Raw genomic sequence first — 16,369 nt, 5'->3', positions numbered from 1 at the left:
ATATATAAAATGTTAATGAGTCAGTTTGGGGTAGTAGAGTTTTTTAATTTTTTATACTCTGAATTTAAAATCAGTTCTCTCATTTACTATAAAAATGAATCAGACTGGGTATGGTAGCCCCCATCTTTAATCCCAGCACTAGAGAGGCAAAGGTAGGTGGATCTCTGTGAGACCAGCTAGGTCTACATAGTGAGTTTCAGGATAGCTAGTGCTACTTAGAGAGACCCTGTCTCAAAAAGCAAACAAAACAAAAGAATGTATTACTTCTGTAACAAAATTTAAAGTCTTTGAAAATGTTTAAATATTTCCTATTACTCAATTATTATACATTTTCATATTTTCTGAGATTAACTTAATTTGGCCTTTGGTTATTTATTCCTTTCTAAAACACTAGATAGGAAACCACTCTAGCAATGCCACTGAACTTTAAGGGCTCACTCAAGGGCAAGCAGCACATATGTTAAGGCTGCTCAGAACAACCAGACACATACCACCACAGTTAAGAAACCTGCCTACCTTCAGAAAATTGGGGTCCTCCTTGCTCATATAAAAAGGATCATACTCTTTTGGATCATAGTGCTCTATAAATGCATGTTCCTATAAAAAGGAAATAAAACCACACATAAGAAAGAAGTACATAATTAATTTTGAGGATATCAGAACTCAAAAGTTCAACAGTTTGTATCCCCTGCCCTCAGTCACAAGGAACAAACCTGAGGCACTGAGTTACAGTTCCAGCCCTACTCAGCTCCAGCCTTATGCTTCAGAACAACACCAGTGCATCAATGCCACCCTTCATACACAGGACGGCTCAGTGGGTAAAGGCCTTACCACCATACTGACGACCTCAGCGCAGTGCCCAGAACGAGCATGGTGGGAAGAGAGCTCTGACTTCTCTGAAAACTCATAGCACACACACACACACACACACACACACACACACACACACACACACACACATGCACGCACGCATGCACACACACACACACATGAATACATACAACTGAATGTTTTTAAAAGAATGTATAGATTGTATGTAAGTAGAAGAGGAAGAGGCAAAACTAGATGATTAAACAGCAAGCAAAGACAACCATGAATTTTGAACACTATAAAAATATAAAATGACCTCTTAGTACCTTCTTATTCAAATGCCTCAAAAAGTTGTCTAACTCTTGTCTTCTCCTCTTTTTAATCTTCTTATGTGAACAAACTTTTTCTAAAATTTTCTTCTGTAGAGGATCTGCCACACACTCAACCCATTTTTTATACAATATCTCTTTTCTTCTTGCATTTAAGAAGTCATGATGATATAAATACTTATCTAGTTCCTAGTAAACAATGACAGAAAGACAAAAATATTATTCTGAGGCTTTTATGTCCTAAAATTTGGTAAAACTAAATATTTTATAAGCTTAAATTATTCTTAATAACCCACCATTGGGGGCTGGAGTGATGGCTCAGTGTAATGAGTTCAATTCCCAACAACCACACAACACACACAGCTCTCATACCAAGGGGGGAAAGAATAACCCATCGTTCAATCATTTAGTCCTTTATTTGGCACACACTGCTGAAAACAAAGATTCATGGACAATGGAGGCAACATACTCACCTTTCCTGATAATCAAATACACTCAGCCAGTGAGATGCCTCAGCAGGTGGAGGAGTTTGTCCCTCAAGCCTAGCAACCCGAGTGTGACCCTCAGAACCCATATAAAGGTAAAGAGGAGATCTAGTTCCATAAAGTTGTCCTCCGATTTCCATGTGTGTACCGTGGCATGTGTGTTCACACACACATCATATATACACACATATATACAATAGTAATAAATAAAAGTTTTATTTAAGCCCAGCAGTGGTGGTGCACACCTTTCAGATCTCTGAGTTCAAGGCCAGCCTGGACTACACAGTGAGTTTCAGGACAGGCAGAGCTACACAGAGAAACCCTGTCTCAAAAAACAAACAAATGAAAAGTTTTATTTAAGTAAAATAAATCAAATATACCACACAGTGGGAGGAGAGAGAATATAGCAACATTGTATACATTATAAGTGAAGTTATACTAGAAATATTATTTTACGGGTGTGTGTCTGTGGTGGGTATATATGTGTGTGGGCAGGTGCACTTACCTGTACAGTGTTGAAGGAAGTCCCCCAGAGCACAGGAGACTGACAGTCATTAAAACACTCTCAGAGATGTGTTCCATTTAATCCCCATTGCTAATGAGTGTTTTTAAGTCAATTTTGTATACTATCTAAAACTCTGAGTTTTACTCAAAGTTGTCAAGTAGAAACTACATTGAAAATGAAAAAAAAATCTAAGATGCATTTTGTAGCTAATTCTTACCTTCATTACATAATTTTCTCTATATAATATTGATTGAACAGCTGCATCAGTATCTTCTTTAGCTAAAGCCTGAAAGAACAGAATTAGTCCAAAAGTCAAATCTTGAAAATTCACTAGCATTATCTATGCTTATTATATTTTTATGTGAAAGGCATACCCCTGAGGCATTCTCTGTAAATCCAATTTTTCTGTATCACTAAGTGCTTTTTCAAAGACTATTTTGATCTTTCTGCTCTTGGTTACAGCTCATTGTAGGGAAAGAAATAATTCATCTCACAGGCATTTTGAGTCCCAGGACAGTCAAATGACTTGCCCAGAGTCATGTCATAGACAGAACCACCTATTCCTACATCTGGTAAGATAGTTTTACCTTTTTGGTTAAGATAGACATGCACAGGCCTCTATTTGACAGACTAATATCTCTGTGCACCTAATTTAAGACTGAGTGTAGCACCACCTTAGGAAAACCTATACCTAGAAAAAAGCCACCAAAGTAAAACAATATAAGGTCTGAAAAAGGGCTGCATTCCATTTCCTGTTCCTATTCTTACTCTTTTATAATAAATTTACCTATTGATTTGATTTTGAAATTTTTTTAAAAACTAAAATGTAGAACCTGGCATGGTGATGCACACCTTTAATTCTAGCACTCCTAAGGCAGAGGCAGGGTCTCACTGTATAGCCCTGGCTGTTCTAAAACTCACTATGTAGACTAGGCTGTCCTCAGATTCACAGAGATCTGCCTGCCTATGCCTTTTAAGAACTGGGTTTAAAGTTGTGTGCCACCAAGTCCAAATGAACCACAATTCAAACTCAAATGTGTGTCTACTATTTTTTTAGGGAACAGGGTCTGGCTATGTGTTCCAGCCTCGTCTAAAACTTGCTCAGGAGTCTTGGACTTGTGATCCTCCTACCTCAACCTCCAAATGCAAGAATTACAAGTGTGAACCAATACCCTTGGCTTCAGAATTCATTTTCTTTCCTCCTTTTGCACAGAGAGTTGCTGATTCTGACAAGACCACTGTATTCAATTGAGATGGGTGGTGAATTAATGTTCTAGCTCCAGGCTAAAATATAAAAACAGCAATCTGAAGACACTGGAGAGTAGCCCAAAGTGCCCACAGAGCCCTATCCCCTTATGCCCAAGTAGTGTAAATCAGGGCTGATGGAGGTAGCTAAAACTCATGTACATCACTGGCTGAGGAATTAGAAGGTAAAGTTCATGGCAATTATGGAAGACTTTTTTCATAATAGTGCTGGAGATTAAGCCTTGTGCTAGGCAAGTGCTCTACCACTGAACACGTCCTCAGGCCCAATCATTTAGGCATCAGATGACAGGAAACATCTCTAAAGGAGCCATGAAAAGGGTGCCACAGATTCTACAAATGAGCTGGACAAAGCTCTGGTAAACACCTGAACTTGTGGACAGCGCTCTATGCAGCCCAACCGAAGCTTAAGAGAAGCAGAGTGGCTTCTCCTGTTGCCAACTGGTGGACAACATTTGGAGACTGAACTCAGCAAAGCTGTCTGGTAAATTCAATATTCTTCATGGTGACATAGAATTAAGGTCCTCTATAAGGTCATTCATAATGCCTAAAATAGATATGAGGAAAGGAAAATGTGACCCATACTTAAGAAACAGTATCAGGAAAACTGGGATGGTCCATATGTTGTAACTGAAATATAAAGCATTTGCAGGTGTGGCATGGCCCACATGCCTAACGCCAGTTATTTCAGGTACTTGGGAGGCTGTAGCAGGAAAACAAAGAGTTGAGGGCCAGGCTACACAAAACAGTGAGGTCCTATCTAAAAGAAAAAAAGAGGCAGGGGTGGAATGGCTAAAAACATGCCGACAATGAGTGGACAGACCTAGCAAACAAGCAGGAGCAAGAAAAGAACCAATGGGAAAAATCCAGCTCACATGTTTTAAAAAGAAACAAATTTCAGTGAGTTTAACAGAAGACTGAAGATGATACAGGCAAGAATCAGTGAATGTGAAGGTACAGCATGAGAAATAATTCATTTCAGACCCAGGCCCCAGAAGGCTGAGGCAGGAGGAGTAAAGTTTGAGGACGGCATGGACACCACAGAGACTTGTCAGAGAGAGGAAGTGGTGTGCAGATTGGAAGGGTGTTGTCAGAGACTATAAGCCCACAGACACAAGACCGTTCAATGAACCCCAAGACGTGGAGAAACTGGAGCCTTCATGCATTGCTGAGAATATAAAATAGTACAGTTGCTGTGGAATCTCTGCTGGCTTCCAAAAAAAAAAAAAAAAAACGAGAAACAGAACACACAAGCTTTCACTGCCTGAAAACTTCTAAGAATCAGCAAAGCCATAATGAGGAGAGTGGTTCCAGATGAAGGAAATGTGAGGGGGTGCTGCAAAAGGGCGTGATCAGACAACTGGAAACACTGAGTATGTGTGTCATCCTGACGTGCAATAATGGCTTCAGGAGCATATGCATGTCAACTTATCATATTAGTGCATGTGTTTATTGTATACCAATTATACCTTAATAAAACTGTTTGTAATAATGGCTTCAGGAGCATATGCATGTCAACTTATATCAGTGTATGTGTTTATTGCATACCAGTTATACCCTAATAAAACTGTTTGGAAAAAATTACAACATATCCAAGCTTAAGTAGGTTTTTTTTTAACAGCTTTGTTATATTAGAAAAGATTTATAATCAATAGCATGTGATTCTATTTTAAGAAGTTCTCCACCCAGCACTCGGGAGGGAGAGGCAGGCGGATCTCTGTGAGTTGGAGGCCAGCCTGGTCTACACAGAGAGTTCCAGGACAGTCAGGGCTACACAGGGAAACCCTGACTCAAAACAAAACAAAACAAAACAAAACAAAAACAACAAAAAGCTCTCCAATGAAGAGCAAAGGGGATCAAGTAGAAAAGAAAAAAAAGCCCAAACTTAGTACAAGGCACCACCTCTGCAAGAACCTCAAAAACCATACAATTATACCTCCATAAACGAAAGCGACTGTGGTTCCAGCCATTCTTTGGAGCTCTTGCGCTTACGAATCGTGCCAGTTACCAGATCATCTTGGGTTCCATTTTTCATTGTGGTCACCAACTAACAGAGCCCCTAGAAAAGCTAAAATAGCATTTGTTTTATAGTTAAAACCCACAGTAATAGTCTCTTCGGTTTCATAATCAACACTCATGACCTTGGGCACCTATGGAAAGAGTCTTCGGAAACTGACCCTCCATGTTTCCCTTCCAGTTGCCAGGAAGTAGGGCTCTTTTGGAACCCTCACGGCTACAAGGTGCTATTCAAGCCGTGTAGTCATCCGAGTGGCCGCTAGGAATCTAATTCCCAGCAAGTGTCCTAAATTTGATAAGCCATGAATGTTAGAGTCGTGACTTTCAAGCTACTGACGCACAAATGAGCTCTTGGAGAAGGAAGCAAATCTTGCACAAAATTCAGGCGTTCAAGCTCCAAGCGGCCCAAAGCCCTCCCCCGGCTCCGCAAGTGATTGAGGGGGAGAGGACTTCTGAGTCTGCGCCCTCGGTGGCTCCGTGGCATCAGGCCCGCTCACCAGGGAGTAGGACCCGCGAGGCCCGCTTCCCCTTCCCCCTGCTTCGCCCGCCTCTGACGCAGCCCGCGTGCGCGGGGCCACCAGGCCGTGCAGGCCTCGACCAGGTCCTTCAGCCCCCTCTGGCGGTGCGCAGGGCTCTCGGCTCTCCCGCACCGCACCGCAGTGCGCCCGCGACCTCAGCCCGAGACCGTGGCTCCAGAACGCGCGAACGTTCGGGACTGTGTCTCCTGGACGCGCCCCCACGCGCGCCTCAGCCACCACGAGGCGAGGGGAAAGGAGCGACAAAAGCGCGCGCGCACCTTGTCGAGAGGCTCGGAGGCGAGCGGGACCCTGGGTGGGTGCCGGTCTCGCTCTAACAGGCAGCTGCCACAGCCAATCATCGTTCGCCGGTGTCCCCAGGCTCCGCCTATGCCGGCCCCTGGCGGAGCTTTGACGTCCCAGTAACCCTGGTACACGATAGTTAGCTCCCATCACCCCAGACTTCAGATTAAGTTAGGCTGCCCGCCCGCCCTCAGTCACTTCTTAGAAGGGGGCAGCACGAGAGAGACGTTCCCCCTGCTAGGTTCCTGTGGTGAAGGAGCGTTTGTGGCGGTTGACTGTGGGGGCCGTCCAAGATGGCTGCCTTGGGCAAGCAATGTAGCTCTTCAGGGCCTCTAAAGTGGTGGTAGATAGAGCTCGGGCCTCTTGACCAGTGTGTCTCCAGCGTTGATGCTGGTCGAGGAGGAGGAATGAAAGTATTATCTTATTTAACTCGGTTGTTCTCCGTGGTCCGTGGTCTTGAGATTCTTTGGATAGCTGGTTGCCTGTTTTTGTTTTTACTTTATTTAACTTTTATTTATTTACTTGTTCATTTTTGCGGGTCTCCGGATTGAACGGAGGACTTTATGTTTCCCACTGTACCGCTGAGATTCATCCGCATAGCTTTATAATTTTTGTTTTTTGTAAAGACAGGGTCTCTCTCTGACCTTGAACTTGTGACCTTCCTGCCCCTAGAGTACTTGAGGTGATAAGCATGGACTTGTATTTTTAAGTCCCAGGTAATTCTCTTGTAAATAATTACATAGCTAAAATTGTTGAGGCTCTGATTTTTTTTTCAAACTCTGCTTAATAAGCCAGACTGTGAACTCCTATATTCCTACAGTTTTTTGTTTGTTTCTTTCTTTCTTTCTTTCTTGGTATTGATGAACACTGGATGGTAGACCACCACTTTCACTGTTCCAATGTTTTAAAGGACACACGTTGATACTAAAACTGAAGTATCAGAGGCATTTGTATGCTCTCGAGTGGAGACCAACTACAACTCCTGGTTCAGAGCTGAGGAATCAACATGAGTCACTTGCAGAACTTACTCTTAGATACCCTTCTGGGGACGAAGCATGTGGACAGTGCAGCCCTCATCAAACTCCATGAAAGGAGCCTATGTGTGACATCACCAGGATTTAGTGTAAGAGGAAAAAATAACTTTTTAGATTAATATACAAAGTATTGGTTTTTATCATTCTCTTTATATAATGTGTTGAGTGAACTATGTAAAAAATGAACATGTTTCAACAATGTCAGAACTTATTGAGTAATAATAAATTCACAAGGTATAATAGTTTCTATGGCATCAACTTGATATGCCTGCTTTCCTTGGTAACCATGATGGAGATGAACACAGGCTGTTTTAGTCCCACCTCTATTGCTAGTATCAGCTCTTGGATCACACTGTAATATGTGTGTATACATATACATGTAACCTATGTATGTGTGTATGTTTCCAGAATGGCAACAAATTAACAGACCACAGCAGAGTCCTGAAGAGCAGGAAAGTTGGTAGAACTGTCAGCAGATATTTGATAATAGATATTGATAAATTAACAAAACCAGAGCTTCAAGAAAGAAACTGGAGAATCTTTGGGTACTCTTTAGGTTCCTTCATATCACAAGTTTGAGAGTAAAGCTGCAGAGTTGAGACCAGCTCCAGGAGCAAAAGGGGAGGATTGGGTCCAGATTGGTAGACACATGGATGGGGCAGGTCAAGGTCAGTAGGAACCAATACCATGTCTGTGCTAGGTGTGTATTCTTTATTCTTCATAGAGTCCAGGTGAGAGAGTCACACACACTCCTTGGTCTGTTGTATATGGTATTCCTTGGGCCTTGTGTACTGTGCATTCTTCCCACCAGGCTGGTCCCTGAGTCACATCAGTTCCACTGCTTGGGAGGCAGAGACTGGCGGATCTCTATAAGTTCAAGACCAGCCTGGTCTACCGAGCGAGTTCCAGGGCAGGTTCCAAAACACTGTCTTGAAAAACCAAAAAAAAAAAAATGACATTTAAATGGTTTAGGGTTTTTCATCATAGTGACACACAACTATTCCTGACACACCAATTATGTCTGAGAGGAAGATGGGCATCGAAGACTCATTATGGAGTTTGCTTTCAATATGGCAAGATTAGCCATTTGGGCAAGAAACTGCTCTTGCCTGGACTGTTTAATGTTGCTGTATAAACTGGACAAGCAGGACCCACAGGAAAGTGACTGCTAAACTTACGAAACAAGATGGACAGTCCTAGCCGGGCGGTGGTGGCGCACGCCTTTAATCCTAGCACTCGGGAGGCAGAGGCAGGCAGATCTCTGTGAGTTCGAAGCCAGCCTGGTCTACAGAGCAAGTTCCAGAACAGCCTCCAAAGCAATACAGAGAAACCCTGTCTCGTAAAAAAAAAAAAAAAAAAAAGATGGACAGTCCTACAGGTTCATGCTTCATGGAAGAATCAGACATTCTGCAGAACACAGAAAAATGACTGACAAACTGCCAATGCAGATGGACAGTTTAAAGTTTCCTGCTTTGCTGAGAAGTCTGCCAGACACACTGTGGTCTATGGGCTGAGCAGCATTTTCTTGGGTGGGCTCTGTTTCACTAGAGACAAGTGGAGACTTGTGCGGTAAACTTATGCCCACCATGTTGGAAAGTCAGCAGCTGAAACAGCCACTACTTTAATTTTAGCAATGTTGTTTAGCAAATAAAAGACACATGGTCAAAAAAAAACATAAAGATTTACAATAAAGTCAGATTCAGATGAAGTAAAACCTCTAAGAGGTTTATAGTATATTTAAAAAATATACTTAGGCTTGGAAGAGAAAAAGAAACAGAATAATGACTGCTACTAAGAAGCCGAGCTTCTCTGTTCTTCTGTTTCTAAAATCCCTTTTAAGCTTTTGTCATTCTACATGGAAATTCATGCCACACGTTGCAGGTGCCATATGTAACGTGTACTCTTTCCCACCAGCTGCCTGGGTCCTGCCACTGTCTCTGCCCCCAAATAACACACGAGACACTATGTTAATTATGAAGCTGTTGACTGTTTGCTATGGTTTCTTTTCTTTTTTGCTATGGTTTCTTAATGGCTAGCTCTGACTTAATTACTAACCCATAATTACTAATATATATTCTTTTTGTTTGTTTGTTTGTTTTTGTTTTTCGAGACAGGATTTCCTTGTGTTGTTTTGGAGGCTGTCCTGGAACTCGTTCTGTAGACCAGGCTGGCCTCGAACTCACAGAGATCCGCCTGCCTCTGTCTCCCAAGTGCTGGGATTAAAGGCATGCGCCACCAACGCCCTGGGGACTAATGTATATTCTTATAAGGTCTTACCAAGGATACAGCCCCATGCGTCCTCTCTTCCCGGGATCACATGGCGACTCTACTCTTGACTACATTTCCCAGAATCCTTCTTGACTTCTAGTCCTACCTATCTTGCTTCCCTATTGGCCAGCAGTGCTTTATTTATCAACCAATAAGGCAATTATATACACAGAAGGACTTCCCCCATCAGCCTTGTTTTCTTGATAGGATTTTAATATGTCCATATGCCTCTCCTGTCACAGTTTACCCACATAAGTTTATAGGGGAGCACTCTTTCTACTCCCAGGAATATGTCATTTTTCAGTCTGTGTTGTGTAGCTTGGTGATTGTTTTGTGTGTGTGTGTTTTTTTTTTTTTTTACGTTCTTTCACTTTGTTCTAGGCATTGTTTCCTTCTCTGTACATAAACTTTTAATTTCAGGTGATCCCATTTGCCAATTCCTGAGGTTCTTTCTTGTGCTATTGGAATCCCTTTAAGAAAATTCTTTCCTGGGGATATGACTTTTAAACAAAAAGACCCTTTTTTACTAAAAAGCCATAGGAAGAGCTTTAAGATTCTAGACCACTGATGAGCAAAGAAGTCAAGACTAGGCTGGAGAAACCCACAGAAACAGCTGACCTGAACAAGGGGGAGCTCATGGACCCGAGACTGATGGCTGAGAGGCCAGCGTGGGAATGATCCAGACCCCTAAATTTGGGTGTCAGTGAGGAGACCTCAGCAATCTATCGGGCCTCGGGTAGTAGATCAGTATTTATCTCTGGCATACGAATGAACTTTAGGAGCCCATTCCATATGGAAGGATGCTCTCTCAGCCTGGACACATGAGGGAGGACCTAGGCCCTGCCCTGATGAAATGACAGACTCTGGAGATCCCCCATGGAGGGCCTCATCCTCCCTGGGGAGCGAAGTGGGGATTGGATGGAAGGTTGGGGGGGATTGGAGGGGAGCAGGGGAGAAGGGGAGGGGGGAGGAAGCTGGGACTGGCATGTAAAGCATGCTTGTTCTAATTTAAATTTTTTAATATTTTATTTATTATGTATACAATCTTCTGCCAGCATGCCAGAATAGGGCATCAGATCTCATTCAAGGTGGTTGTGAGCCACCATGCGGTTGCCGGGAATTGAACTCAGGACCTTTGGAAGATCAGTCAGTGCTCTTAACCGCTGAGCCATCTCTCCAGCCCAATTAAAACTTTTTAAAGCTTAAAAACAAAGATTCTAGACCAAATAGTCTTTCAGAATCAGTAATGCTGCAGGTGGAAGAGCAGCCATAGATAACGCCTAAAAGAGCAGGTGTGGCTATCCTCTACTGCAACTTTAGGAACAATGGAACTTTGACAATGTCACAAAGAGCTGTTCTTTTTTTCCAATCATTTTTAAAAAGTGAAAACCACTCCCAGCCTTCAGGCCATTTAAAAAGGTAGCCAACCAAATATGACTGGCCAGTGGCCTTGCTTTTCTGATCTGGCCTATTAAACCTCTGTAGGTAATGCCAAGTGATGTTCGAACACTTGTGAATGGATTTGCCAAAAACCCACTGATAACCCGAAGGGAAGGGTTGTATTTCAAGGAAAAGGATTACAAATGTGTCCGGGCGGATGACTATTCTCTTTATGCTAAGAATGTAAGTATTCAATTTTCTTTACCCCTCCTGATGCTCTCTGCAATGCAGAATAAGATCATCACTGCTTTCTATCGTTCAGAGAGCAATCTAGCGCCAGGAAGGCATATCTGAAAGTACTCAGAAGGGCTGGGGATGGACCTTAGGGGTAGAGAACTTACCTAGAATGTGCAAAGCCCTGAGTTTGGTCTCCAGCACTGAAATACAGTAAAGAATAAAAAGCACTTCTTGTCCAAAAGTACTCTCATCCAGATACCCTGACTATGGTAGATATTCCCTCTGGAGTCTGTCATCTGAGCTACCACTTCCTGATACAGTCCAACCTCCATAGTGCCATGACCTGCCTGTCTTGGGTCCTGAAATCCTGACTGGGGCAGGGAGGAAATGAAGAAAGGACAGACAGATGGATACATACAGTAAAACTGGGCCAGGAAGGGGTGTTTAAATACATTCCAAAGTTAGGTATAAGAATGTTAAATCAGACACAGAGGTAGGCAAGGAATAGTTATTAGGGGGCGAAGATAGCCCAGAATACATAGTTATTAGGCTCTAGACCTCCAGTATTCTAACCTCCCCACAGTCAGCATGCGGGTATATTTCTTCCCAGGAACTTCTCTTCACAATACACGCAATATTAGTATAAAAAACTGAAGTCTTTCAGAAAACTCTACTAAATTTCTCAAAAGAGTGGGAGATTAAAATACAAACACACAAATACAAAGAAGTCAGGAAATAGTTTTTTTTTAAATGTGTGTAGGGTAACTGCTGGCCTTGTGGTTCAGACCCAAGCCAGAGCGTTCTATTTTCTTCTTCCTCTAGGAGAATACTGGTGTGGTTGTTGTGAAGACACATATGTATCTTCTGGTGGCCACTTACTCTGCGGGCATGTATCCTAGTGTCTGTGTGGAAGCCACAGAGAAGCTGGGTAAGTCTGCCTCCCACTGAGGGTGGAGACCCTGCTCGGACTAGCCGAGGGAGAAAGGAGAATCAGGGGTGGCTCATATAAACACAGAAGTGCTGAACACAGGTGAGCCATGGGAAATGTGTGCACTTTGAAGGGAAGCACTACGGGGTGTCTGTCTTGTGTCTGCTTTGTTCTGCTTCATTGCGATGCAACTGCTTCCTTCCGTCCCTGGCCCAGTAGCATGGTGAGGCCTCCACCCTACCCCTCATTTTCTCTGAGGACCGGATTTGTGTCAAATGGTTTACCCCTACTCCCACCCCCACCTCCGTAAGCTATGCCAGAGAGATGGGCAGGGGAACAGAGAGGAAGCAGGCTAAAAAGCAGACAAGTGTTGGGGGCCTGCCCTGCAGAGAGGAGATGCTCCAAGTAGAGAAGCAGCCATCTTGGTGTGTACTGCAGCCCCTTCCCTGGTTTACAACAGTGGAAGAGTAGAAATAGGTTTAATAGAGAACTAAGGTGAGGGTTGAGCATAGCAAATGGTACCTCGTTTTGTGTTTTATTTTACATCTATTTTGAGTCTCTAATGATCTCAGAATTGTTTAAAACAGTACTTTGAAATAGTAGGGGCTTCTAGCAAGAAAAGCAGTCATTCATCCTTTCATTCAGTGTTGCAGCAAGTAACTGTGGTGCCCAGTCACGCATGTGCCCTGCACTATCTCAGGTCAGAACTGGGTGAGACACGCCCTCTGCCTCTCATGACTCTGTAGACGCCATCCTACCTGGCAGAACTGCATTCCTGTTCTGTCCATCACATCTGGTTAGTACATTCCTCATCATCACTGAGGGCAAGTCAGACCTGAGGTCTTCCACTGTGCTGTGCATTTTGTGCACACCACCACTGTTATTCCCGTGAGAGCTTTTTGTTAAGCTGGATTACGAACCCAGAAGGCGACAATGCCATATCCTATCTGATATCTAGCACAGTACTTGATTTTGAGTAGGAAATTACTGTATGTTTGATAAACAGAGATGTGAATAACTTCCACCTGTCAGATTCCAGGACAGCTCAGATGAATGTATGAGAAATTAAGTCCCAGGAAGGGAGGGACAGTTTCAGCAGAGTAGCAGCTGGAACCAGACAGAGACCTATAATTTCAGCTAATATATCTTTTTTTTTTTTTGGTTTTACGAGACAGGGTTTCTCTGTATTGTTTTGGAGGCTGTCGGTCCAGCCCAGCCTCGAACTCACAGAGATCCGCCTGCCTCTGCCTCCTGAGTGCTGGGATTAAAGGCATGTGCCATCACCGCCCAGCTCCAGCTAATATATCTTATTAAAGTATCCATAATAAAAGTAGGAAGACAGGCCACTAGGTTTTCAATAAAACAGGTTCTATCCTGTTGGCTCAGAACCAAGGCTAATACCATAAAGAATACCTGACTTCATTTTAATAGAGATTCTCTGACCATTATTTATTTATTCATTCATCCATTTATTCGAAAGACTCCAAAGAATAATACAGCTGACACACACTGTTGTAAGAAGTGTCTAGGTAGGCTAAGGGAAGGGCTGGCCTGCTGCTCATCAGCTGCCTGTTGTCACTGACAGTCTGCTGCCTTCATCACTCTGGGGCTCTCCCCCCCTTCGTGTGTCTCTCTCTCTCTCTCTCTCTCTCTCTCTCTCTCTCTCTCTCTCTCTCTCTCTCTCTCTCTCTCTCTGATACAGGGTATCACTGTGTACCCCAGACTGGGCTCAAACTCGAAATCTTCCTGCTTTAACCCACTAAATTCCGGGGTTACAGGCATGTGATACTAGGCCCCAAAATTGTGTTTTTCTCTATCAAAAAATTATATGATTATTGTAGAAATTTTGAGAAATAAGAATCATGGTGATTAAACTTTTTTAATCCTCTGGGTATTTAATTAATTTATTTAATCCCAGCACTTAAGAGGAGTGGGCAGATCTCTGTGAGTTCAAGGTCAGACTAATCCATATGACTAGTTTCAAGCCAGCCAGAGTTACATGGTGAGACCCTGTTTCAAAATTTTTTGACTGTACCAGATTTCTTTTATTTAACATGTACATGGTGCATCAAGTCCCATCATTTAACTGTCAATCTGTGTACTTAGTTTTTAATTGATTTTTATTTAAATTAAAAACTATCTTATTTTACATTCCATTCCCAGTTCCCTCTCCCTCCTGTACTCCCATTCCCCCCACCAACCCTCCATCCCACTCCCCATCCATTCCTCAGGGAGAGTGAGGCCTCCCATGGGGGATCATCAAAGCAATTTTTTTATTACTGAAGATTCTATCAGCATGACTTAATAACGACTTTAAGAAGTAAAAAGGCAAAAAAAATCCTATACTACTTCAGACAAGTCAATCAGGTTTATTTTTAAAACAACTATATTGGCAGATCATATGTAAAATTCTAGGTATCGTTTAAAAAAGTTAGTATGAAATTATTAAAGAACTATAATTATTCCTTAAACTTCCTGTGACTTAACTCCTACATAGACAACCAAATGTCCTAGTTTCTTCACAGGAGAGTTGCCTCACTCTTAACTAACCCCACATGTAAGAATCTAGGCTCTGTGTTTTGACATCTACATGGAAAGAAACAGATGTTTCATGGTTTGGGTAATTTGTTTATTCTCAGGAGAATATCACCTAAGACCTTGTTCACAGTTTTGTAACATAGATAAATAGAAAAGGATAATCATTTTTCTAGATTTGCCTGGCAGTAATTCTTAGAATAAGTTGTTTTTAAAGGTCTTACTTTTTGTTTGTTTTTTGAGACAGTGTCTTGCTGTGTAGTACTGACTGGCCTAGAACTCAACATGCAGATTAAACTGGCCATGAACTTGATGCAATGTTTCTGCTTCTAACACCCAAGGAATGGGATTACATGAGTGTGCCACCATACCTATCTGAAAGTCTATTGACACTTAGTACAGTCCTGGTCTCCCATCATTTCCACCTGTCATGGGTGCAGTAAAGCAGTGGTTCTCAACTGTGGGTCAAGACCCCTTTGGAGGTAAAACAACCTTTCACAGGGGTCACCTAAGGGCCATAAGAAGACAGAGATATTTACAGTATGATTCCTAACAGCAGCAAAATTACAGTTATGAAGTAGCAATGAAAATAATTTTATGGTTGGGGGTCACCACAACATGAAGAACTGTATTAAAGGGGTCACAGCATTAGGAAGGTGAGAACCACTTCAGTAGAGGAAGGCAAATTGAGTGATAACCAACAGTCAGTTTAAGAAAACAAGTAGAATTTTTCATTAGTGAAATACAGCTTTCAAATCTGTCTTATTGACAGATTTTTAATGAAGGACTGGGCATCAGGTTCTACTGTTCCCTGAGCCCTCCCCTACTCATTTTCCCTTGACAGTTATGTGTACCTTCATTGTCTCTGCATGGAGAACTAATCACTCTTCAGAGAAGCTCAGACATCCCTGTGAAACAGAATTGAGGACTGCATACATGTCTCTTTCCTAGTAGACACACCTCCACAAGGACAAGGCCTGTGTTTTAACAATCCCATCATCCTTGTAACATGGTATGGTGCCAGCACATGGTAGTCACCCAACACTGCTTATTGAAAAATGAATGAACTACATGGTAATGGCAGTTCACTACTCCTAAATTATTAACGTGTTGTGTTTCTTTCAGGGGAGTATCTAAGAAAAAAAGGAAGTTAAGTCATCAACCAACTAGTGAAGACAACTTTATTATTTTGAAAGAAAAGTACAGATCATTAAGAAAAAGTATTTTGTGATTGAAAAACAGAGTGGAAGATTAAAACAAAGACTGAGCTAAGGGAACATTTTTTCTTATTTCAAGAGGTCATCATCTATAACTGGAAGGACCTGACCAGCTCTTTCCTTTTCTTTAAGCATTGATCACTGACTTGAAACCTGAGTGCATTAATGGTTTTTCACAGCACAAGTCTGTTGGGAGTCTCAGCTTCAAGTCCCCACACATCTTGCCAGATATTCCAAGAATATAGGCTCTAAGCACATGGAAGTTAGAGGACAGCTGTGGGAGACCTCCTACCCCACTCTGTGGGTAGTGGGAATGGAACCCAGGTCTACGGGTTGGTGGCAAGTAAGCCCACTGAGCCATCTCACCAGTTCTGCTAACGACTCTATACCTAGGCCACGTCAGTGTCATGCCACCTTTAAAAATTAAAGTAATTCTTCTCTCTGGGGAAAATTAAAAAAAAACCTCACTAAGTGGTTTCCATCAAAGAAGTAGAGTTCCTGAGTTCAGTGCCCCTTTATTAAAATACAGATGGCATTGCATGTG

General features: G+C 42.4%; 2 protein-coding genes across 13 annotated transcripts in view; one reads left to right on the top strand and one right to left on the bottom strand.

Annotated features, from left to right (window-relative positions):
• Fam228b (family with sequence similarity 228 member B) overlaps nucleotides 1-6,297 on the bottom strand; it is an 18,570-nt gene extending 12,273 nt beyond the window's left edge. For 4 of the 7 annotated variants that reach the window (XM_021232431.2, XM_021232432.2, XM_021232429.2 and 1 more), the window contains exons 1-4: nucleotides 5,329-5,689; nucleotides 2,347-2,415; nucleotides 1,137-1,328; nucleotides 517-597 (exon numbers count right to left, since the gene is read on the bottom strand). In XM_021232431.2, coding sequence (XP_021088090.1) covers nucleotides 517-597; nucleotides 1,137-1,328; nucleotides 2,347-2,415; nucleotides 5,329-5,427 — 441 coding nt within the window. In that variant the 5' untranslated portion in view covers nucleotides 5,428-5,689. Of the gene's footprint in view, nucleotides 1-516; nucleotides 598-1,136; nucleotides 1,329-2,346; nucleotides 2,416-5,328; nucleotides 5,690-5,905; nucleotides 6,034-6,204 lie in introns of those variants that run through there. The other 3 variants (XM_021232430.2, XM_040730891.1, XM_040730892.1) reach the window with 3 other exon arrangements.
• Nucleotides 5,752-16,369, top strand: Pfn4 (profilin family member 4). 6 transcript variants are annotated; one of them, XM_040730903.1, is made up of 5 exons: nucleotides 6,256-6,354; nucleotides 7,137-7,349; nucleotides 11,014-11,151; nucleotides 11,968-12,073; nucleotides 15,734-16,369. In XM_040730903.1, exons 2-5 carry the CDS (start codon nucleotides 7,233-7,235, stop codon nucleotides 15,760-15,762), a joined length of 390 nt encoding a protein of 129 aa, XP_040586837.1. In that variant the 5' UTR covers nucleotides 6,256-6,354; nucleotides 7,137-7,232; the 3' UTR covers nucleotides 15,763-16,369. The 6 variants fall into 6 exon arrangements, with proteins under 6 accessions (XP_040586831.1, XP_040586837.1, XP_040586836.1 ...); XM_040730902.1 differs by having other exon boundaries at nucleotides 6,264-6,354; nucleotides 7,105-7,349; XM_040730899.1 differs by lacking the exon at nucleotides 6,256-6,354 and adding an exon at nucleotides 6,362-6,942.

The sequence above is a fragment of the Mesocricetus auratus genome, unplaced genomic scaffold (assembly GCF_017639785.1).
Source record: "Mesocricetus auratus isolate SY011 unplaced genomic scaffold, BCM_Maur_2.0 Super-Scaffold_100024, whole genome shotgun sequence".
NCBI lineage: Eukaryota > Metazoa > Chordata > Mammalia > Rodentia > Cricetidae > Mesocricetus > Mesocricetus auratus.
The sequence above is the reverse complement of the archived record's forward strand: the minus strand, read 5'-3'. Positions and strand labels throughout refer to the sequence as shown.

Excerpts from the sequence above, each read along its gene's own strand:
- Pfn4 (XM_040730897.1), top strand. The coding sequence starts at position 5,752 with ATGAGCTCTTGGAGAAGGAAGCAAATCTTGCACAAAATTCAGGCGTTC.